Source organism: Canis lupus, chromosome 2, assembly GCF_011100685.1.
Source record: "Canis lupus familiaris isolate Mischka breed German Shepherd chromosome 2, alternate assembly UU_Cfam_GSD_1.0, whole genome shotgun sequence".
NCBI classification, from domain to species: domain Eukaryota; kingdom Metazoa; phylum Chordata; class Mammalia; order Carnivora; family Canidae; genus Canis; species Canis lupus.
The window spans coordinates 23,793,439-23,818,331 of NC_049223.1; the positions used below are offsets into that span (position 1 = coordinate 23,793,439).

General features: G+C 36.2%; 1 protein-coding gene and 1 long non-coding RNA gene across 2 annotated transcripts in view; one reads left to right on the forward strand and one right to left on the reverse strand.

The window, feature by feature from the left end:
• Positions 1-24,893, reverse strand: part of LOC102152333 — a 104,378-nt gene that overhangs the window by 31,849 nt on the left and 47,636 nt on the right. The window contains exon 4 of the long non-coding RNA XR_005355308.1: positions 12,705-12,831. This is a non-coding gene — a long non-coding RNA (uncharacterized LOC102152333). The remainder of the gene's footprint in view (positions 1-12,704; positions 12,832-24,893) is intronic.
• The window catches only part of USP6NL (USP6 N-terminal like), a 169,500-nt gene that overhangs the window by 13,797 nt on the left and 130,810 nt on the right, over positions 1-24,893 (forward strand). The window contains exon 2 of the mRNA XM_038530140.1: positions 4,861-4,947. Coding sequence (XP_038386068.1) covers positions 4,944-4,947 — 4 coding nt within the window. The 5' untranslated portion in view covers positions 4,861-4,943. The remainder of the gene's footprint in view (positions 1-4,860; positions 4,948-24,893) is intronic.

Consider the following 24,893-nt stretch of genomic DNA (forward strand, 5'->3'; position numbering starts at 1 on the left):
AAACTCCCTTCTCCTTCCCCCAACACTGATAAACCTAGACTCTGGAGAGAATTTTCCTTCATTCTTCTTTGGGGCAGATTTTTTTTTTTTTTTTTCCATAGCTTATCTTTTTATTGAAGGTGTAGTGCTTCAGGGGCCAGGCTCTATGTGCTTAACTGTAGTCTGACTTCTCTTGTTGTATAGTGTGAAGCTTTGACTTTGTCCCATGTATAACTCATAACACTGAAAGACCTTCAGCTTTGTCTCATAGAATTTTCTATGATAATGGAGATGTTGCACATCTCTGCTAACACAGTAACCAATAGCCACTTTAGAAGTGTCTGTAGTATGACAGAGGAATGGAATTTTAAATTGTACGTGGTCTTATTTAATTTAAATTAAAAAGCTACATATGGCTGGCTAGTGGCCACAGTATTGGACAGTGCAGCTTGGTCATGGGAGATTGTGAGATGCCTTTTAGCCCATTGCTGGATTCTTTGCCCACTGATCACTCTCTCTCTCTGAGCTTTTGTTCATTTTTTATGGTTTCTAAGGATTTCTCTTTATTGCTTTTGAGCTTTGCCATGCATCTGAAAGGATAATTCTTGTCCTTTATCAAATATGTTTGATGTCATGTAGCAAGAGGGTTCACAATCCATTTGGACACGAGAATCTCAGAAACAGATACCTGACAGCTGTACTTTTAGTTGGGGAAGTACTTATCTTGAATGATAAAAATTAGAAAGTTCACAGCAGAACCGTGGAAATTCTTTAAATGGAAACTGACCATGAAGCTAAAAATTATGAGGAAAAATAACTTAAGTACTTTCTTTGCCATCCTCCTTTTTCTACAAAAAATTTAAGGATGCTGAAAGATAAAAATGGAGCCGTGGCTAAAATTTTTAAAGTCTTACACATCATCTTCACCTTCTTGGTGTAAGTATTTTACCTACACAAGAACACTTGAATGAAAAGGTGTGTATATTTAGAGAGAATTATTTTACAGATGGACAGAAAAAGCCAAATGAATGTGAGAGATCATAGGGAATGGTGGTGGTGAAGGGGTAGGAAGGGACTTTGATGTTCATTCAATGCTGAAAGTGTTTGTTTCACTTCTGGTTTTATTTTTATTTTTATTTTATTTTTAAATCTTTATTTATTTATTTATTTATTTATTTAAATCTACGATAGTCACACACAAAGAGAGAGAGAGGCAGAGACATAGGCAGAGGGAGAAGCAGGCTCCATGCACCGGGAGCCTGACGTGGGATTCGATCCCGGGTCTCCAGGATCGCGACCTGGGCCAAAGGCAGGCGCCAAAGCGCTGTGCCACCCAGGGATCCCCACTTCTGGTTTTAATAAGGCCTGTGTTAGTTGTTTAATTGAGGGGATTTAAAAAACCTGAATAGTGAGTCCTAGCTATTTCTCAGGTAGCCACTTCTTTTTCCTATATAGCCAAATATTTTAAAACTATGTGGTTGGTTTTGGTGTTTATTAATAACAAACACCTAGATTCTTTGTAATGAATTTGTTACTTTAGGATTTGCTTGCTCTTTTGGAGCTATAGGTACATTTGGTTCTTTTTTTATTTATATTTTTATATTGTGGTAAAATATACATAAGATTTAACATTTTGACCTTTTTAAAGTATCCAGTTCAGTAGGAGTAAGTACATTTACTTTGATGTACAACCGTTATCATCTATCTGTCTCTAGAACTTTTCTCATCTTCCCAAACTGACACTGTCACCATTAAACACTGACTCTCCATTACTCCACCCTCAGCTTCTGGCGCTCACCATTCTACTTTCTGTTCCTGAATTTGACTTTTTTAGGTACGTCATATAAGTGGAATCATAGGATGTTTGTCTTATATATGACTGGCTTATTTCACCTAGCATAATTGTTCTCAAGATTAAATTTGATTTTCTTAAATTATGATTTGTGATGAAAGTAAAAGGACGGAGATCCCATAGGCTTGTAGTGGGGATTGGCATTCTTGTGTAATTCTTTCAGTAGGAGAAGTTAGTAAACAATAAAATAAGTTACTGTTAATTTAGTCTCCTGAAAGAATGTTATTAGAAACAATAGAATGTGATACTGTGTGTTGCGGTTTCTAATTCTGTTAAATTTGAGCTTTAAAATAATCAAAATTGGGACTGCTGAGCTAGTTCTAGAATAGATTATCTGGTGTTATAAAAACCAGAAATCCTTTCAGATCCTTTGAGAGGTTTTAATTCTCTAAAAGTGTCAGAAATTATTTTTAGGCCGTGTAGTGCCTGCAATAAAGAAAAGGACTTGGGGGAGTTTGCTTGACTTTCAAGTAGACCCTGAATTCCCTGTCAGGATGGATTATCCTTAGGCTGGCTCACTATTCAAGTATATCAAAAGTTAGAGGAGTCACTTGAAAGAACCTGTATTAGGTTAGCACGAGTATAAATTCTCATGCTGAGGGTAATGTACAAAGCCCAGATTTTATGGAAATACTCCAGTATACTTTTTATGAGAAACTGGGAATTAAGACAAATTACTTTTTTCCCTCTTGGATAGTGTGAAAAACAAAGTTAGATAATTTATTTCCTCTTTTTTGTATGTCCAGTGGGAGGAGAGATCACTTAGAGAAGGAGAGAGAGAATGTGCAAATTTTACCTTAGGTGCTTCTGAACCACCTTGTTGCTTAAAGAGTTCATACTTTGAGAGTAGATAGGAAGATACACATTTTAGAGCTGTGGTTAGGGTAAGGAATCTTGAACCAGCGACTTCAGTTATAAGTAATTTCAAAGTATGTTTCTGAGAGTTACTTCATGACATTTTACAGTAATTCCAATACATGCATTGTTGCATATTTCTAAAGTATTTTTTATCACTTTAGATGATAAGGTTAGAACTCCACTATTTATAGGTTTTATTATCCTGGCATTTTTGAGGTTACTATTTATAGTGCTAAGAAAATTCTTGATATCTTAGGAACTTCAGTCATTGGATACATATTTCTTCAGTATTTATGACTATGGGTAGGAGGGGCGTACTACTTAGTACAGAGTGCTTTGATGTTGCCATTTAGGAATTTTAAATTTAAGATAAAAATCTTAGATATAAACAGGAACAAAAAGTCTGTAGGCCAAAGAGACTGGACTCTACAAGAGTAAGTAAACTCCTGGATCATCTGTGAACTACTTTGTGTATCTGTGATGTGGGTTTGCCTTCCCATGTCCTTATCATTCAGCATGCTCCAGGGGTCAGCATCTTGACCTCATAGTTCCCTGGCAGGGAAGACAGGTCTAATAGACTCAGTGAAGCACCATCAAGAAAATGTATTTATAGGGAGAAATTTTCATCGTGTATTCTAAAACTAACACGTAGATTATAGGTTGTTTTAGATTTCCATACAACTTCTCATTTCCTTTGGGATAATTGGGTTATCGAGAAATGAAAATCATAGTATTTACTGCATAGATAAAGAAGAAAGAGTGTGGGATGTGGGTCAGGTGATTACGTGGCAGCACTGTGATTATATGCCATTGGTAATTACAGTCTATGAATCATGCTGTGCATACAGATTTTCATTTTGTAAATTTGTATTTTCATGTATATTACATGACATGAGTAACGTATATAGATGGGACAAGCATTATTTCTTCAAAAAATGTTACCCTAATTTTAATCTATTTCAGAATCAGAATTCCTTAGTATTATGCTGTTTTCTTAATTGATATAAAAAATAAAGTAATTGTCAGTTCTTATAATTGCAAAAAGTAGTTCTCCAGTTAGTGAAGAAAGCTGTATGTGAGGAAGCACAGTGTAAATTTTGTATCAAATCTTAAGTTACCTGTGGAATTTTATGTATTGGATTTGGGGAAGCACTGTGGATTCATGCATATGTTTAAATATAACATTAGTATTATCTTATCCTTATTTTCTTGAATATATTAAGTAAGGAAGATTTAGTTCATATTTATACTAATACATGGTGATGCTTTGTGTTATACTCAAGTGAAAAGGACCCAATAAAACATTTTTTTGTAGTACTTATAAAGTGTATTTTAAAAATGCTTACAAAAAATTCCCGGAAAGGAAACGTGCCCCACATAATTGGGTAGATGTAGTGGCTCTGTGTGGAGAGAGAATTTTTTTTTCTATCTTGTCACTGTTTCCAATTTTTTAAAAAGATTATTTATTTATTTATTTATTTATTCATTCATTCATTCATTCATTTATTCATTCATGAGAGACAGAGAGAGAGAGAGAGAGAGAGAGAGAGGCAGAGACACAGGCAGAGGGAGAAGCAGGCTCCATGCAGGTAGCCTGATGTGGGACTCGATCCCTGGTCTCCAGGATCACGTCCTGAGCTGAAGGCAGACTCTTAACCACTGAGCCACCCAGGCATCCCTCCAATTTTTTAGAACAATGAAACTGTATTTTATAATGAGGAAAATGTCCATTATTAGAGGAAGTTTATAGCAATAACATTGGTGATCTTTGATAGTGTATATGAATTATTTATATGTAATCAAAATAAATTTAGCATGTGATGTGTTATATCTACCTTAGATGGAGTGTTTCCTTTCTAGTACTTATTTGGGATAGAGAGAGGGAATAAGATTTTAGTAAGTGAAGACCGAGGTCACCTGTTAATAAGTTTCTGTGTGATAATTACTTCATACATATTATTTGCTTTTGAGATGACTTCTTACAGACAAGGGAAGATAAGAATGTTTTAAAGATTGATTGGTAATTTTTTATATTTAGATTACACTAGAGCGTTCTTCTGCAAATAGGAAATTGTGGAAACCAAATTATTTTCATTTCCTTTTAGAAAATTATATTTAAAATGCTGACCTTTAGAAAAGATGATTTTTTTTTCTCTTTGTTTTCTGACCAGGACATGTATTCTTCTGAGAAGCCTTGGGAAGCAGATTTTGGTTTACTCTCTGATTGGGACAGCCTACAGAGACATTTCCAGTCATGAGTAAGTGTCTCCGTCTTTGTTTTGTTTCAGGGGCCTCAGGAGCATTTGCAGAGTACTTAGAATTTGTTATTGGACAAACTGGAATTATGTCACTTCATCAGAGATTGGATAATCTGCTTCAGCCCAATTGTACACCTGTCTCTACTGAAACAAGGAGATATAGATACTTTCTGATGTTTGATTTATTCTGAGAAGTTAGATGTGCTGAGAAAAAATTTGTGTCATTAGTTTCTTGGCTGATTTAGTTATGTTCTTTTGTTACCCAGAATATTCTGTTGACTAGTCATTGGAAGGTGACTTGTTAGAAATATGAAGAGGGAAATAGACTCATAAATATAGAGGATAAACTAGTGGTTGCCAGAGGGGGGTGAGTGGGAGAAAAAAGAATTATGAAAAGGGGGCAGCCCTGGTGGCTCAGCGGTTTAGCGCTGCCTTCGGCCCAGGGCCTGATCCTGGAGAACTGGGATCGAGTCCTGCGTCGGGCTCCCTGCATGGAGCCTGCTTCTCCCTCTGCTTGTGTCTCTGCCTCTCTCTCTCTCTCTCTCTGTGTGTGTGTCTCATGAATAAATGAATAAAATCTTAAAAAAAAAAGAAATATGAAGAGGGAAAATTTAAATTGACCATAATTAGTAGGGGTTTAATTTTGTGAAGTTCAATCATTAGATAACATAGGTTAATATTACATTTAAGCAAAAAAAAAAAAAAAAATAAGTCTCTTTGTTAATGTCTTTGGTGGAATGAGAACCAAGTCTATCTTGTAAGACTTACAAATTTGACATGGCATCATCTCAGTTGTAAGGGGATTGTGTGATTGTGTATATGAATTATTACTATATGTAATATTTTCTGCCATTCCAATCCACTTCTTCCTGTGAATAGGATAGCTAGATTTTACTATTTTGTACTAACTGTTCACTTTTAGAGAGTGAGGAAAGAATTAAGATTTTAACCTGTGATCATATGACAGTTTTGATGTACTTTTTAAAAAGTACAGAGTTTTTGATTAGGGGAACTTTGGAATAGAGTGAGCGTTTCCTACTGAAATATAATGTTAGAGAGTTTAAAATTTTTCACATGTAATTCATAATGATTATCTTAATATGAGTAGAGTAGTTATTCTTCTCATCGACTGAAATAATAAGGCAGTTGATAAATGAAAACAAAGCTGTTGTTGATGTGAAGTCTTTGAGTGCTTTTCACTAAGGATGATATTGTAAGAAGCGTGCTTTGATTTTCAAGACTTCTCAGTGGGCTACTTTTCCAGTGGTGTATTTTGAATAAACCAGGATAGTTGCTAGCCGAGTTCAAATACTGATTAAAGAAGAAGCGGCTTTTGGTATTTCAGATTCATTCTTATGAAATTTTGTGCGAATGTTTGTCTAAAAGTGCCGGCTCTAGTAAAGATGGTAATAGGAGTTTATGAAAACTAAGAAATGCCAGGCATTTTAACTTAAAAACGCTTATTACATTTTGGAAAATTTACATTTTGTTTTACTTTGTAATCTTAGTGTTCTCTTAGCAAAACGGTTACAGAGTTCTTTAAGGACAGGTACCCTGTGTCTTTCAGTTTTGAATCTTAGTGTGTAACAGTGTCCTGTGTACTGCTGCCCCGAAAATTCTAGAGCCCTGTGTGGTCAAAGGCAGAGGCGTGGGATAGCTTGTTAGGTGACTAATAATAAATCACCTGAACCACATACAGCTTGTGATTTGTGAATTATAATGGCTGTATCGCACTTGTAAGATTTTTAGTTGTTTTTTTTTTTTATATCCACTAGTTTTTTTCTTGTTTCTGCTTGTTTTTAAACATTTTTAAAAATTATTCTTTTATCTCTTTGTGGATCTTTTATGTGCTTATTTTGAAGTCTTTTTCAGGTCACTTGATTAGCATTTTAATTTTGTCTTAGTGAATTTATATTGTGGTAGTTGATATTGTTGGTGTTTACGCCGTGTTCTGCAGTTTTGCAGGCTCATTCTGACGAAAACTCTTTCTCTTTCTCTTACGTCTGTGTCTTTGTGATTTTCCCTCCTGGTATGGTAGATGTGCCGTTGTCTCTGCCTGCCTTTGGAGTTCCCAGATCAGAATCAGGTCTTGTGCTAGTGGATCGGAGCACCAGCCCCACGGTGATGTTGGTGATATCACAGATTCTGTCACAGTCAGCTGGCCTTAGGTCAACAGCCTCCTCAGTGGTAGCTCCAGCATGGTTAGCAAAAGCCTTTTTCAGTCTAGTTTCCTAATCCAGGACCAGTGCCACCCCTGCCCCCCGGTTCTAAGCAAGGAGCCTGGCTAACGACCCTGTGTCACACAGAACTCTTTGGTGTGCAGTTACCCTGTGGGATTTACTTCCTGCTGCCTTTTCCCACTTTGGGGCCCACAGCCCCCAGACCTGGTGGCTTTAGGTTGGCTCACACTTGGTGTTCCTGTGAGATTTCTGATTAAGTGGTATTTAACATGTTTGGGGATGTAGATAGGTCATTTTAGTAATTTGTTTTTATATTTTATCTGTTATTTCTTTGTGTTTGTTATGAAGACAAGGGAGCCACAAAGAATGAACATGCCTTCTTTGGAGGTTTATTACCATAAAGGCCAAACTACTTATTTCACAGTGAAGATTAAAAAAAAAAAAAAAAAAAAAAACTCTGACAGTTTCTGCTTAGTTCCCTAGCTCCTAGTGATCCTCTTTGTCATCCTTGTACCACTTTCCTTGCTGGGTGAGCTCTGTTGGCTTCTTCCCTGTAGCACTCTGCTTGCCTCACATTAAAATCACATGGCTCTTCATTCTTTCCTTCAGGAAATCTTTAAGATCTTAGAGGGCAAAGATTTTTATTACTTGTGCTAAACACTTTTCCTGAGCTCTTAATAGGTGCTCAATAAATAATGCACGGATTTGGGTGTTCCTAATTAACATCCTTTAGAATGTGGTGGCTATTCCACAGATTATTATTTTGAGGTGAAATTAAGCTGATCCTATGTGAAAGGAGATTAAGAGGGGTGGGTGTGTGTGTAGTGTGGCATAAGAGTGTTCTGAGGAAGTGGAGCAGTGTGAGAAGGGCACTAAGGCACATGTATTTGAGCATTTGGGAACATAGAGATGGGGCAAGACGAAGCCATGGAGGTGCTGTTAGGTTCTAGGGTGTGATGGCCCAGGAGGTTTGCAGGTCATCCCATAGGGCTTAAGGAGCTGTTAAAGGATTTCTCTTTGCTGGGGCACATGGGTGGCTCAGTGGTTGAGCTTCTGCCTTTGGCTCAGATGATTGTGATCCTGGGGTACTGGGATCTGTCCACATTGGGCTCCCTGTGGGGATTCTTCTTCTCCCCCTGCCTATGTCTCTGCCTCTCTCTGTGTCTCTCATGAATAAAAAAAAAAAAAAAAAAAAAAACAAAACTTTAAAAGAAAAGGATTTCCGTTAGGGGACCAACTGAAGATTTCATTAATGAAAAAGTACTCTGACATATAGGCATTTTTGTTAAATATAAGTGAAAAAGACAGGTTATAGGCAGTATTTGCCGCCTTCTAGCTTTTTTCTTGGTTTTCAGCCCATTTTAGGCTTCCTTTGAAATAGACTGGGTTATGTTTCTTATTCTTGCCAACTTGATGGCTTTTCTCTATCGGTAGAGGTCATTTTTGAGTAGATCACTGCAACCATAGGTTAGGGAAGTGTTACAGTGTCTGTGTTATGATCCAGTTTCTAGGGGGTTGTAAGTTTTCAAAAAGATAGGAACTGAGTATACCAGAGTTTCTGTTTTTGAAAAAAATAGTGAAGAATCATGGTACAGGTTAAAAAATTGGAAGAGGGGCACCTGGGTGGCTCAATGGCTGAGCATCTGCCGTTAGCTCAGGGCATGATCCTGGATCATGGGTCTGGGGATTGAGCCCCACATCGGGCTCTCTGCAGGGAGCCTGCTTCTCCCTCTGCCTGTGTTTCTGTCTCTTTCTCTATGTCTCTCATGAATAAATAAAATCTTTAAGAAAAAAAAAAAAAAGGGGAAGATATGTCATTAAAGTCTAGATAGAATTTCCAAACCTAGATTGGGTGAGAATGATGGGTAACTAAAGTTTTTTTTTTTTTTTTCCAGGATTTCTTTAGAAAATTAAAAGAAAGGTTGATACTTGTTATGTCTGGATGTGTTTATCTCTGAAGCATTTCTTAACCGTTCCCATGTCATGAGCCACGTAGGATGTGGTGGAAGTTATACAGCATTTGGGGTAAACTGAGGAGCTGTTTGGGGCTTGGAGGCAACTGGCCTCTGACACCTTAGACCAGGCTGCTACTTGCTCCCAACTGTCCTGAAAGTGGAGGGGGCTCTGTTTCTTTGCATGTTCTGGCACACCGATTGGGGTACCCCAGCCATAAAACTTAGAGAATTGGTAAAATGTTTTAGGATAATTTTAGTTTTTATTCTAGATCTTTATTCTGTTCAATTTTGAGGCTAGATATTTATCTTGTGGAAAATGTATTATATGATGCTGCTATGAGTTGTGTGTTTCATTGTGGATTGTTGACGTTATTACAATCCACAAAAAGCCTTTTGATTTTCAGCACTTAAATGGTTTTGTTTTTGCATATGATAAACATTTACCAAGATTTTTTTTTCAGAATTTTGTTTTATCAAATGGTGCCAAAGATGAAATACATGTATGAAAGTTGTTATGTTTAAACTTTGGCTATAATTTGAAATGGTTCTTTTAGATCTTTAATGGAGATTGTCACAACAGGCGTAGTTCTTGTAAAAAGCATTGCTAAACAATTTCTAGATGATTTTTTTGGGGGGAATGTGTTAAACGAAAACAAACTAAAAAACGACCAAACCCCCAAAATGATTGTTTAGGGATACTACTTAATTTTATTTTCCCATCTTTTAACTTGAAAAAATAAAGCTATATACTCTATTTTTAAATTTTATCTTATATTTTATTTCACTTTCTTCAGGAAACTTTCGCCCTGTAACTAATTATATGACATATTTTCTAAGAGAGGATTTCTGTGTTAATTTTCTTCTGATTTGACAATCCAGGAGTGAATCTCTTGCATTAGTATGCTTAATCCTGCCTGCCCTTTGTCCTAAATAAAGGAGTGAGTTTTTTGAGGTCACTTCTGGATATGAAACATTTCTCATTTAACTGAGGAAGAGTAATGGCAGTGAATATTTTGGGATGTAGTATATTTATGGCTTTCTAATAGAGTAGGAGCAAATATCTTCATTCTGTGGAGCAGTAGACTAAAAGTTCATGCTGATATGAAAACAATTTAATGTTTGGTAAAAGTTTTTTTTTTTTTTTTAAGATTTTATTTATTTATTCATGAAAGACACAGAGAGAGAGAGGGAGGGAGGCAGAGACAGGCAGAGGGAGGAGCAGGCTCCATGCAGGGAGCCCGACATGGGACTCCATCCTGGGTCTCCAGGATTGCACCCTGGGCTGCATGCAGCGCTAAACTGCTGCGCCACCGGGGTTGCCCCTGTTAAAACAGTTAATGTTATAAATGAGTAGATTACTAAGCCACTCAGTGGTGGCATAAGAATTCTTCTGAGTCTTATTAAATAGAAAAATCATGCAAGAAATAATATAAGGCTTTCCCTAAGTTTTGGCTAAATTTTTTCTAGGATAATTATGTAGATATATATCTTGTTTTATGGGATAGCTGTGTACCTTAGAATTTGGGTAGAGGTTAAAGAAAAAACTTCCATTGAATTGTATTTTGAATACTGAGGAATCATGCATTTAATGGAATCTTGAAAGAAATCCCTTTGTAAAGTATAAGTATCTATTTGTTTATTTAGGCTCATTTATGTTTGATAAGTTCGGATTTTGGAAGATAAAGTTTTAATAGTTAACTATTCTTAAAATGAATATACCCTTGAGCCTTGAACAACATGGGTTCTGACAGTGTGAATCCACTTATAATATGGAATTTTTTGATAAATACAATATAGTACTATATGATGACAGATGGTAGGTACCTTCTGGTGAGCATAACATACTGTATAGTCACAGAGTTGTCTGATCTCTATTGCATACTTGAAACTTAATGTAATATTGTGTGTCAAATATACTTAGAAAAAATGCAGTGTAGTACTCTAAATGTATTTTCCTCATGATTTCCAAAGTAACATTTTCATTTATCTATCTTTATTGTAGAAATACAGCATACAGTACAAATGGCAAGATATATGTTAATCAACTCTTTATCTGCAAGGCTTCTACTCAAGAGTACACTATTAGTAAAGTTTTTAGGGAGTCAGAAGTGATAGGCAGATTTTCAACTATGTCAGGGTCTGGTGCCCTTAACTCCTGCCTTGTTCAAGGGTCAACCGTATAATCAGAATTTTAATTGGAAGAAGGAAGAATTTTGGAAATCTCTGGAGACTTTTTGGTTGTCATAATTACTGGGGAGACCTACTGGCAGCGGGCAGGGGCCAGGTACAGTATACAATAGTCCCTGTTGAGAAACACTGTGGGTATAAGCTATCAGAACCATGGCAGCAGTACACTGTAGGTAAGGTAGGTGATGGGTGATGAAGAATGCAAGCAAAAATTGCTTCTCAGATAATTTATTAGATCAATTTCTTAGTTTAAGGTGATTTCTTAGTTTATTATATTAATACTGACCATTGGAAATGGAATATACTTTACTTTTAGCTAATTTGTCATCTTTTTGACCATTTGCTGCAGAAAAGTGAGTAATTCTTAATTTGATGCTATGGGAAATTTAATATGAATTTAATGTAGTATTTCTTATGCAGTATAGTCAATTATGGTATTCAAATATAAGTATAGAATTGAGTTTTTGTTAGGAGATGATTTGCAGTACTTTTGTATCCTCTTGTTTTGATAGTTTTTCAAACTTGTAACAGGATAAGTTGTAAAAACAGAACCCAAATTCTTCGTATGCCTTTCCAATTTACCAGTTGTTTACATTTTGTCCATTTGATTTCTTTCTTGTTTTCCCTCTTTGTCACACATACACACATCCATATCTATATATATCTAAACAAAATTGATTTGTAGGTAAAACATTTTCTGTGAAAATATAGTTTCCTTTTATTAAATCATTTAAATTTGTAGCATAAATGTCACTTACTGTACTATTACAATATAATCTTAGTAAGGTTTCTAAATTACTTTTCCTAATTAAATCTTAAAATTTCAAACCATTTACCTACTGTCGTTACGCTATTACCATTTAAAAATGACATTGTTTACATAGGTTTTGTAGGCATAACATTAACATTTTTATTTTAGACCCACAGTATATTGCATTATGTAGATTGACTTGGTATATAAATGAACTTTAATTAAAATTCTTTAGTATAACAAACCAGGGTCTCTTTATAATAGTTTTAAGATACTCCCTTCTTAAGGGAAATTCTTTAAAATGCCATTTTGATAGAGTAAGTTTTCCAGTGGCAGTCTTTAAGAGTCTGAGAGACCTGGGTTAGCTTTGCTATTAACTAGCCATGTTAAAAACAAACAAAAAACCAGAACAAAAAGCAAAACAAAAAAAACTAGCCGTGTTATGTATGGCCAATGGCTTGACCTCTTTAATGCCACCCCACTACCCACCACCCCCTCCTGCACCTCTACTCATTTCCTTGTTTTAAATGTGGGGACCGGACTACATTGTCTGGAAACCTTCTAGCTCTAAAATTCATGATTATATATCACTGAGAAACTTTCATTTCCAATTTTGCCTTATAGGAACACAGCTATTGAATGAAACGAGAAATGTCACTATTAAGCTAAATTAAGAAAACTTACATGTGTAGTTTTCAGGGCTTTGGGGCCTGTGTGTGTTGCTCCTCGTTGGAATTTGTGTCCTGGTTGCTTTTGGAGGTACCTTTGTTCCAAATGTAGGCACATGTTCTCTGTTCATTGTGCTTCTTCTCTAGGCAAGCAGTGATGGAGGGGAATGTATATTTCAAATTAATAGTCTTAAATAGTCCTCTCGTTATCTCTTTCATAATTTCAGAAGATAGTTTGATTTATAGTTTATACTTGAATCCATGTAATTAGAACTGATACACTGGTTTAAAATATTCCATATCTCTTTTACATTAGCTTCTCTGAAAATGAATTTCTTTTTTTTTTTCCCCCATCTGGTAGTTTTTATAAGTGAAAATGAATTTCTGTATGAAAATATTACATATATGACTTCTGGTATTCTTCATTTATCAAAAGGCATATAATGGAAAGCACAACTTAGTAACTGATTTTTTTTTTTTTTTCCTTTGGTGCAGTTGTTTATACAATTTCAACAAAGGTAAAATGAGATCTTTGGAAGATCTAGGGACACAACACTTTACAACAGTGGCACTTAGGAAGGCATAACTTTACAACTAGGAAACAGCTATGTTACAAACCTTAAATGAGAACTCAACTCACTTCAAAGGAGAGGAAAAAGGAAAAGAAAGGCTGTGTTAGATCATTTATTCTACTTTTTGACTCACTATATAAATTAGATCTGTAGAGTACAAGAGCTCATGCTGGTGCAAAACCCTCCTGAGTGCAAAGGCTGAAGTATGAATTTAAAAATTTTGAGAAATAGGTGAATTCAATACAGAAGAAACTTGGCAAATTATCTTACTTCAACTGTAATTAACATAAATAAGTGATATTTATTAAATGGCCTGGCTATTAAATCTACATATATTAACATTGGTTTTTTTATAGTGTCTGGACAGCTATATATTACCAGTTTTTGCCTTAAACACAAATAGACATTTTCTATTAAGGGAATTTGAGCCTGTCAATTTATATGATGGATGTCATTATATAGCTGTCTCCTCATTTCCCAGAAGTGTGAAATTGATGTTAAAAATTTCAAAACCTCTATGTTTCTCTCTCAAAATTGTTCTAAGATTGTGTTTTGATACTATATTTTCTTTTTCTTTTTTGGAGATGGACAAGGTGACCATGGAAGTTAATTCTTTTTAGGCTCTCTTTAAAGCTGTTGGTTAGAAAGGGTCAGAATAGAATGAAAACATCTTCCCAATTCTTCCCCTGCCCCAGTCACCCTCTCCTAATTCAAGGACTGAGTCATAGGTTAGTTTATTAACTTCATGTTCAAAGATAGTGGTCATGTGCAGGCAATTGGTTGTCGAGTGCTGTTTTTTTGCCCTGAATTCAGAAGCTGACTTCTGCTGGCATTACCTAGGTACTGTGGAGTCGAACCTAGTTTTCTTTCCCACTGACACATTTGGAGTATTCGGGCGTTAAACTTTAAACAGTGGAACTGGACAGATTTCAGTAAGACAGTGATGTACACTCATCTACATTTGTTTTACATTGTGGAACATTTAGGGTCACCATGGCTTGTAAAACAATGTAGTTGCCTGTTTCAGATTCTAGAAGAATGGGATAGAAATAGAAGTTTCAGGATGTGTTAGCATGGGTTTTGACAATCTCCAGTAAAGTACTGTGTTTAATGTCTTCACTGATTAACTTTGTTATGTTCTAATGCAAAGTGAGGTAGAATATATTGACTGATTCTAACTTAAAAGAAATTTGAGAATGTGGACATGTACGCATACTGTAAGTTTTTATATAAATTCACAGTAACTGGTCTTGTGTATTTTCTTTAGGCAATAGCTTTTTGTTATTTTCTTTATGTGCTGTGTAGATGTAGATGAAGTGTGAAGTGTTCTAGATTAGGAAAGGAGAGGCCAGGTTTTACCAATGTTGGAAGAAAATTGCAAACTTGCTTACTCATGACAATTATGGTACCACAGAATTGAGTTTGATTTTCAAACCAGCTTGAATTTGTTGTTTTAACTGTATCAACAAACTTTATATGCCATATGATTGATTCATACTCAGAAACGATGACTAAGATGTATTTCATTGGCATGTTCTATGATCAAAAATACTGTTTCTGGTGGTGTAAGTAACCTAGAAGCTATTTAAAAGAGGGTTTCTTTACTGCTAACTAAGGGGAAGTCTTCCTTGTTACTAGAGTCTCTTAAGGAAAGATGTTTCCTTAGCATCTTGGCATGGTCTTGGTCCAGGTTGTCCCATACGGAGTCAGTAGGGTGTGATTTTCTTTTTCTTGCCCAAATCAGACTTAGACCTTTTACAGGAACTTTGTACTTGTATGTACTTATAGGTGTATGTACTGATATGTACGGGGAACTTTGCCCAGGACAGGAGAATCACCTCACTCACCTTTCTAGACACCCAAACTGACTTTGTTAAGAGGAACTTGGATCTCAAATGATTCCTTAGCAGAAGTAATGCTGTAGTAAAAACAACAACAACAACAACAACAACAACAACAACAACAACCTACTTTAAAATGTTTGACTTGTATTACAGAGGTGGTCATTATTGTGTTTTCTCCTAAAATGTGATGTAAAAATTGTAAGCCATCAGAAGTTCTGGTCTAAATGAAGAGATGTGCTATTCTAACTCAGTGCTGAGCTGCATTCTGGTGGAAAATGATAGTGTTGAGATCTGCAAAGTTTTCCTTCTTATTTCTTCCTTTGATTAGTGAGTATCTCTTCTCAGCAGGTAAAATTCTCTCCCTTCCCAATCCTTGCAACTTAATTTTTTAAATAGGATCAACCTTTTATTTTTTGTTTTTGTTTCTGAAAACATATTTAAAAAACCCCACATATTAACTTATTTATTTTGGAACTGTTTGAGAGTAGGTTGCATATATCACACTCCTCTTCCCATTTTTCCTTCAGTGTACTTGCTGCACAAGTAGCATCAGTGTGTAGTTCTCAAGAACAAGGACATTCTCTTTCATAACCACAGTAAAATTACTAACTAGGTGAATTACATTTATCTGATGTTCTATGCTTGGGTTGTTGGGTTTCCCAGCAATGTCCTGCAGAGCCCATTTGCTCCTGGCGCAGGGCCTGTCCGGCTGTCAGTTCCCTGTCTCCCCGTGAACCTGGGACAGTCCCTTCTTTCACCATACTGGTGATTTTGAAGGGTGCAGCCCAGTTGTTCTGTAGAGTAGCCCTCACATGAGGGTTGGCTGTGGGTTCCTGTCATGAATGGGGTCCGCATGAACATGCGTGACAGCTTGCACCATTCCCTCCGGAGGCTTGTCTAGAAGAGAAAGGAAGACTGCGTGGTGATCTTTCCACTTTTTTCCATTTAGCTCTTTAATGGAAAAATTTCCCATTTCTCCCTTAATCGAAATAGGATTCACATCTCTTGCATAAGAAAGGAATTTATTGCTCTGCTTTGCTGCTTGGTTTTGCTTTTATCACAAAGGCTTGAGAAAAATGGCAGAGAGATTTTCTAGAATATGAGATGACCTGGGAAGGAGACAACATTCAGCTTTTGTCAAGAGAAATTTCTTTCTGCACAATTCCTATTTTGAATTATGTTGACAGAATCTCAAGATGCTGTTGAACAGATATTTTGAAGGTATTAGATATAGCACAATTGAATTTGTTTAGTAGCAATAAATAGCTATAGCTCTTTATGTATCACTTGAGATTGCTTCACTGTTAGCTTTTCTTATAATCTAGTGCCTCTTTGTCTTTGTCCTAATAAAGTTTCCTGCCTAAAAATAGAATAAATGAATGCATCAAGACTGCTTCTCATTAGGTTTTAGAGATTTATGGGTTATATTAGATTTTAATGTGAATTGTCCAGATACTTACCATCTATAGTCATGAGTCTTAAAAGTTTAATAATTGCAAGGTGTAGGGATCCCTGGGTGGCGCAGCGGTTTGGCGCCTGCCTTTGGCCCAGGGCGCGATCCTGGAGACCCGGGATCGAATCCCACGTCGGGCTCCCGGTGCATGGAGCCTGCTTCTCCCTCTGCCTGTGTCTCTGCCTCTCTCTCTCTCTCCTCTGTGACTATCATGAATAAATAAATAAAATCTTTAAAAAAAAAAATAATTGCAAGGTGTAGTGAAAGCTAGAAAATTAATTTGGAATATTGCAAGGTATAAGAGATTTAAATCTTTCTTGACAACTTTGAAACACAATGATGCTGTAAATTGATTTCTTAAAATATTTTAAGAGTTATGGTGTTTGAATGTGATTTTAAAACAAATTTTAAGGAAGGAAATATATTATTTTTGAATACATAATAATTATGTCTTTTAGTATTAACAGATACTAATGAGTGCCTCCAAGTATTCTGCTGCTGGGTTGATCTTTGGCGAGATAGACAAGAACAAGACCGAGAGTCAGTAGCTTCTTAGAGCACAGAACTGGTTGGGAAGACAGCTACTGCACAAGTAGCATGGTATTATTAATACAAAAAGGGGAATGTAGGAGTCTGCAGGAGCAAGGGAACCTATCCGTAGGGAGGGCAGGAAGACCACTGCTAGGAAATCATATTCCAGCTGATGTCTGGCTAAGTGAAGAGGAGGAAGGAGAGGTTTTTTGTTTGTTTTAAGATTTCTTTGAGAGAGACCGCATGTGCTTGTGGGGGTGGAGGATGAGACAGAGGGAGAGACTCTTTCAAGCAGACTCCCCACTGAGCACAGAGGCCCATGTGGGGCTCAATCTGGAGCTCAGTCTTAGGATCTATGAGATCATGACCTGAGCAAAAACCAGGAGTCGGAGCTTAACCCACTGAGCCACCCAGGCACCCTAGGAGAAGGTTCTTAATGGAGGGAACAACATATGAAGACCTGGAGTTGAGAGGTTGAAATTAAGAAATGAAGGAAATTTAGCACTGGTATAAGTAAGTGGTGGGAGGAGATTAAGTTTGTAATTTTAGTTTAGATAAAACACATGTTGTAGCCTCCATTTTCTATTTTATTTCACCTAATGTCACTAAAACTAATCTGTTTTCTTCTTCTTTACAGTCTCCTTTTCCTGTTGTTTTTAAAGTATAATCATAACACCGAAATAAAGCAGCCATTTGTTTTTTTGCATGTGACCCTGTGGTCTTGTCCAGATACGTGTGTGTGTGTGTGTGTGTGTGTGTGTGTATTTAAGATTTTTTTGTTTATTTGAGAGAGAGAGAGTGGGAAGAGGGGCAGAGAGAAAGAATCTTCAAGTTGATGCCCTGCTGAGCAGAGCCTGATGTGGTTGGGGCTCCATCTCATGACCCTGAAATCATGACCTGAGCTGAAATTAAGAGTCACATGCTCAACTGACTGAGCCACCCAGGCACACCAGATACTGTATATTTTTATATAATTGGATTCATAATGTATATGCAATTTTATATTTGGATTTCTAACACTGAGTCATATTTAGACAGTTATCATATTTCTATAATTGTTTTTCATAATTAAAATTCAAAATTTTCAAATTCCTAAAGGTAATGATGCATAGTAACTTATATAACTATTTCCCTCTTGTTTGGTTATTTAGGATTTTTCAATTTTTAAAAATGTTTGCAGAATGAATGTCACTGGTGAATTAGCTCCTTGACTTTAATAAAACCACCTAGAGTGAATTCCTTAGGCTAGATTTATAGTACTGAAATGTTTTTGTATATGTCTCCCATCTTTCTTAAAAGACTGTACTAATTTAGTTACTCTGGTAATTGGTATACAGGGATACATTTCACCATGACTAGTGTAGTAGGCTCAACATGGCATTAAAAGTTGCTTTTAGTTGCATATATTTGATTTTTAGACAGGATAACTTTTTTGTCTAAATTGTGGTAAAATACATAGAACATAAAATTCGCCGTCTTAACCATTTGTAAGTGTACAATTCAGTAGCATTAGGTCTGTTTATGATGCTGTGCAGCCAGTCTCCAGAACTCTTTATCTTGAAAGACTGACACAGCATACTCGTTAAGCAGCTTCCCATTTCCCTTCCTCCAGCCCCTGGCGCCCACCATTTGTCTCACCTTCTGTCTTCATGAATTTGATGACTCTCCGTACCTCATATAAATGGGATCCTAAGTATTTGTCTTTTTTGTGACTGGCTCATGTCACTTAGCACCAATGTCTTCATAGTTCACCCATGTTGTAGCAGGTGCCAGAATTTCCTTCCTTTAGAAAACTGAATATCTATTTCATTGTTTGGATCACCACAGTTTGGCAATGGGCAAGTTGGTTCACTTCTGCCTTTTGGCTCTTGTCAGCAATGCTTCTGTGAACATAGGTGTGCAAATATCTTTTTGAGACTCACCTTTCAGTTCTTTTGAGTATATACCCAGAAGCAGAATTACTGGATGATATGGTAATTCTGTGTTTAATTTTTGGGGGAACTGCATGCAGTTTTCCATAGCGGCTGTACCATTTCTCATTGCACAAGGGCTCCAGTTTCTCTACATCCTGGCCAACTCTTTTTCTTTTTTTAATTTGTTTTTATTTGAAGTTCGATTTACCAACATATAGTATAGCACCCAGTGCTGATCCCATCAAGTGCCCTCCTCAGTGCCCATCACCCCAACCTCCTGCCCACCTCCCCTTCCACAACCCTTTGTTCATTTCCCAGAGTTAGGAGTCTCTAATGGTTTGTCTCCCTCTCTGATTTTTCCCACTTAGTTCCCCTTCTTTCCTTTATATTCCCTTTCACTATTTCTTTTTTTTTTTTTTTTTTTTTTTTTTTTAATTTTTATTTATTTATGATAGTTACAGAGAGAGAGAGAGAGGCAGAGACACAGGCAGAGGGAGAAGCAGGCTCCATGCACCGGGAGCCCGATGTGGGATTCGATCCTGGGTCTCCAGGATCACGCCCTGGGCCAAAGGCAGGCGCCAAACCGCTGCGCCACCCAGGGATCCCCTTTCACTATTTCTTATATCCCCCGTATGAGTGAGACCATATGATGATTGCCCTTCTTCGATTGACTTACTTCACTCAGCATAATACCCTCCAGTTCCATCCACGTCGAAGCAAATGGTAGGTATTCGTCCTTTTTGATGGCTGAGTAATATTCCATAGTGTACATATATTACCTCTTCTTTATCCATTCATCTGTCGAAGGACATTGAGGCTCCTTCCACAGCTTGGCTATTATGGACATTGCTGCTATAAACATTGGAGTGCAGGTGTCCCGGCATTTCACTACATCTCTGTCTTTGTGGTAAATTCCCAGTAGTGCCATTGCTGGGTCGTAGGGTAGCTCTATTTTTAACTCTTTGAGGAACCTCTACACTGTGTTCCAGAGTGGCTGCACCAGCTTGCATTCCCACCAACAGTGCAAGAGGGTTCCCCTTTCTCCACATCCTCTCCAACATTTGTTGTTTTCTGTCTTGTTAATTTTCACCATTCTCACTCGTGTGAGGTGGGATCTCATTGTGGTTTTGATTTGTGTTTCCCTGATGGCAAGCCATGTGGAACATTTTCTCATGTGCTTGTTTGCCATGTGTGTGTCCTCTTTGGTGAAATTTCTGTTCATGTCTTCTGCCCATTTCATGATTGGATTTTTTGTTTCTTGGGTGTTGAGTTGAATCAGTTCTTTATAGATCTTGGATACTAGCCCTTTATCTGATAAGTCATTTGCAAATATCTTCTCCCATTCTGGCCAACTCTTGTTTTTTTTTTTTTTTTTTTTTTTTGACAGCAGCCATCCGAATGGGTGTTGAGGTGCTATCTCATTCTTAGGATAACTTTTTTATGTGTTCACTATTTACATTTTTCTTGTATCATATCCTTTTAAAATAGTCCTTTCTCCTAAAATACTTAACTGAAAAATCACAGACTTTAACTCTGGATGATACATCTCCAAAAATTTGTTATGAAGCAGTGTAGTTTTTTAATATGTGTATTAGGGCTTTCTATGTTCTTTGGGGGACATGGGTCATTTTGTGATGGTTAACAGAAAGATAATGCACAGTGTTTCTGTATTTATATACACAAGCAGTTTTGTGAGTTCTATGGAAATACCTATGTCTTTATATTTTTCATATACATGTATTTGGTGCATATGGACATTTGATCTTAAATGCGATGTTATATTGAATTACCATTCATCTAGATTCAATTCCAAGACTTAACTACTTTTTAATATGTGATTTTTAAAATAGTAATGAATTTTTAAACTAATAATGTTATTTGACAGCTTTGTTAGAATCTGGAGTAGGTCAGATTGCTTGGATGCTGTGTTTTCTTTGAGTTCTTGATTTTGGAAAGAAAGTCGTATTTAAATTTCCTTATTATGACTAGGAGGTCTCTTTACCTTCTGTATTTATGTGTCCATCTGCATGTGGCTTTGGAAAGTCAGAAGACTTATTTGTGCATAAAGGAAAGCTTTCTTTAAAAATTCAAAATGTGGTAATTGATAAATTGGAATATGTTCAGTTATAATGTGCTGTGTGTATCCTTTAATTCCTACTATTTTTCCACTTGAAGACAGTCCTCTGTCATCCTGTACTTACCTGCAGAAGTTATTTCAATTGTAATTCAATAATTAATTGTGTAATTATGTGTTTAGTGTCAGTTTCTTTTGGTAGAGTGGGAGGAGATTGATCACGCTTGTAATACAAGGAGCTAGCATTGTAGTTAGAGCTTAATAGTTTTTGTATGGATGAGCAAAATTTTATTGCCTTTAAAATGAACTTACGATATGTCAGTACATTAAGAATTTCTAGGTGTTGTGAAGATTTATTGGGATAATATGTTTTAATTCTCCATTTTTGTGAATTGTACTTTGCATGTGCATGTTTATGACAGTTTCTTTTGAGCCACAGAAAGTACAGAAGCTTCAACCAAGCTATAGTGGTTTCTTGGTTGCTTGTTATAAGCAAAATGAATCGCCCTTTTATAAAATATCTTTAAAAACTGGTTTTGAAAGAACTGCTAACTTAATTATATCAATACAGGTACTTTTGTTCATAAACAATTACTACCATCTAATATGCTTAGAGATTATGTGAAAGAAGGATAATGTCATCCATAATGCATATTCTGTGGCTCTTTCCACATCCTGCAACTTTTGGACATTTTACTTTCCCATATTTTATTTTGCCTTTTTTTTCTGTGGAAAAAAAAATCTGCAGATAGTTGATTAGCTTTGACAGTGTTATTCTTTAAATATCCCATATGAATTATTAGGAATTATTGTAAGAGTACTTGAGCTCTATTTGGACAGAAAATATAACAGATATTTGGTAAAGGTATATGGAGGAGCGCCTGAGTGGCTCAGTTGGTTAAAGCACCTGCCTTCACCCCAGGTAATGATCTCAGGGTCCTGGGACTGAGTCCCATATGGGGCTCCCTGCTCAGCAGGGAGTTCCTTCTCTCTGCCTTTGCCACTTCCCCTACTTGTGCACTCTCGCTCTCTGTTAAATAAATAAATAAAATCTTTAAAAAATAAAAATGAAGAAGGTGTATGGACAAAAGTCAACTCTTATATTTGTAATCAGTATACATTTTATTATCAATGAGTTTATAGAGATTTTCAAAATTGTAGAACATAATGTTTATATCCCACCTGTAAAATCTAAGTAGAATGACAAAGAAATGAAGTATATTAAACTGATTTATTAATCCAAAAGGAGACCAGTCAGAGTGGGTTTATCATTTAATATTCAAAAAAGCCTTTTTCTATTTGCTGGCCAGTTGACATCTTGCATATTTACAGATTGTTTTTGTCACAACAAGTGTGGCCACTCATATTTTTTTTTTTCTCATTTATCTACATGTTCTGAGAAAACTGACAGTAGTTTCATTCTAAAATATATTTCCAGGAAAGCCAAAACAGTTTTCCGAAAAGTGCATAGAAAAAATCCTAAATCATTGCCAGGAATGAAAAGATGCTGGGTTGTTATTCATATGATCAAAAAAATTTTTGGACAAAGCACAGTGCAAATATCCATGTCTGTGTTTATTTTATAAAAAAGATGTTGATGAAGTATTTTTAAGTGTGAAAACATATTGATTCCAAAACAGTAATGTATAGTACTACCTCATTTTTGTAAAATCAACAAAAAAGTACAGGGTTAAGTTTAGCAGTGCTTATCTCTGTATGATAGGCCTAAGAGAGATTTTATTTTCTTTGGACTTGTTTTTTCATATACTTATTTTCTACAGTGAACATGCATTATTTTTGTAATAAGAATAATTATTAGAGATGTATAGTGACAAAAAGAAGGAAATCAAGACCTTTTAAATCAGTTCTTTAGGATTCTAGGGAGTTGGTCTGAACTTTCTACAACATTATTAATGAGGATTAGTAGTATAATTTTGCTTTAAGAAAACACTGATTCTCCATAGTTCTTTTCATGTGGGGGCCAAGAAAGATGGTTCAGTGAATTTGTTCATGGTTTTATTAAATGAAGGAGGGAAAAAATACAAATGAGATCAAATTCAATCTTGTTTTTTCCCTCTTCCTGGTGTTTTGTTTTGTTTTTTTGGTGAGTGAGGAATGGTGGGAAAAAATTTCTTTCCTCTGCCTAGCTGTTTTTTTCTACAGTTCCTGTTACTGATCCCTTTTGAGTGGAAGGAAATTGACTTTTTGCCTTGTATCTTCATTTGGAGAAAGCAAAGTGGCATGACTGGGAGTGTCCCGGTAGATGTGCATGATGTTCTCCTGGTGTACTGCCTGTGGCCCTTCTCTCTGTGCGCTTGGCTCATTCTGTGCTTTCCATGGCATTATGTTCCTCCTTGTGCCCCACTCTGGGAGTGCTGAATTGGGAAGTGATGGGGAGGAAAAGGAAAACTGTGCTCTTAGAGGTTGGCCAAGAGATTGTGGTTTTGGGGGTGGCCATGTGTAACAAAAATACAAAGGTAGGAAACAAGATTGAAGAATTTTTCTGTTAAAAAAAAGAACTAAGAACTAAAAGAACTCATAGCTGGTTGCAGGAGGTCCATTGCAAGGGCACCTGTTCCATTTCTTATCTACGGAGCCACTTTGGAGCTCTTGTGTATAGGCAGTTACTGTTTTTGTTTTAAGCACTCCAGTTAAACTCTGTACTTTTTTGGATTTATCTGTGTGTTATTTTAGATAAAGTCTGAAGAGTAGGATATAGATAAGTACATATTAAATATAGATTTTCTTTTTTTTTTTTTAATATAGATTTTCTTTTGTCATTTTAAGAGACTGTATTTTGGAGCAATTGTAGGTTACAGAAAGATTGAGGGGAGAGTACTGGGAGTTCTCCTATACCCCCCAGGAATACTCCCCACCTTCCCAGTTTCCCCTGTTACTAACATCTTGGATTTGTATGATTCATTTACTGCAATTGATGAGCCAAAGTCCATAGTTTACATTAAAGGTCACTGTTTGTGTTGTGCATTTTATGGGTTTTTGACAAATGTCTAATGAATGTGTCTACCATTATAGTAACATACAGATTAGTTTCACTGCTGTAGAAACTCCCTGCGCTCCCATCTATTCATCCTTCTCTTCCTCTTCTCAAACCCCTGGCAACTGCTGATTATTTTCCTGTCTCCACAGGTTTGCCTTTTCTAGAATAATTGGAATCATACACTATGCAGCCTTTTCAGATTGGCTTCCTTTACGTGACATTTAAAGTCCTTCCATGGTTTTTTTTGTTTGTTTGTTTTTGTTTATTTTTGTGGCTCGATAGCTCATTTCCTCTTATTGCTGAACAATATTCTGTAGCTTGGATGTAGCAGTTTGTCTATCTGTCACTCACTGAAGAACAAGTGATTGCTCCCGGGTTCTGGCAATTACAAATTAAACTGTTATAAACATTCATAAACAGGTTTTTGTGAGGAAGTTTTTAACTCATTTGGATAAATAACAAAGAATACAGTTGTTGCATAAAATGGTAAGAGTTTAAGAAACCACCAAACTGTTTTCCAAAGTGGCTGTACCATTTTGCATTCCCATCAGCAGTTAATGAGAATTCCTGTTGCTATTTATCTTTGACAGAATTTGGTGTTTCAGCATTTTGCATTTTTGTCATTCTGATAGATGTGTAGGGGTATCTCATTGTTGTCTTAATTTGAAGTTTCCTAATGATGTGAACCTCGAACCTCTTTTCATACTCTAACTTGCCATCTGTGTATCCTTTTTGGTGAGATGAAATGGAATATTTAAAAACCAAAATATTCATTTTTTAATAGTAAAATGTGTAGAAAAATATAGCAAAAAGAAGACAG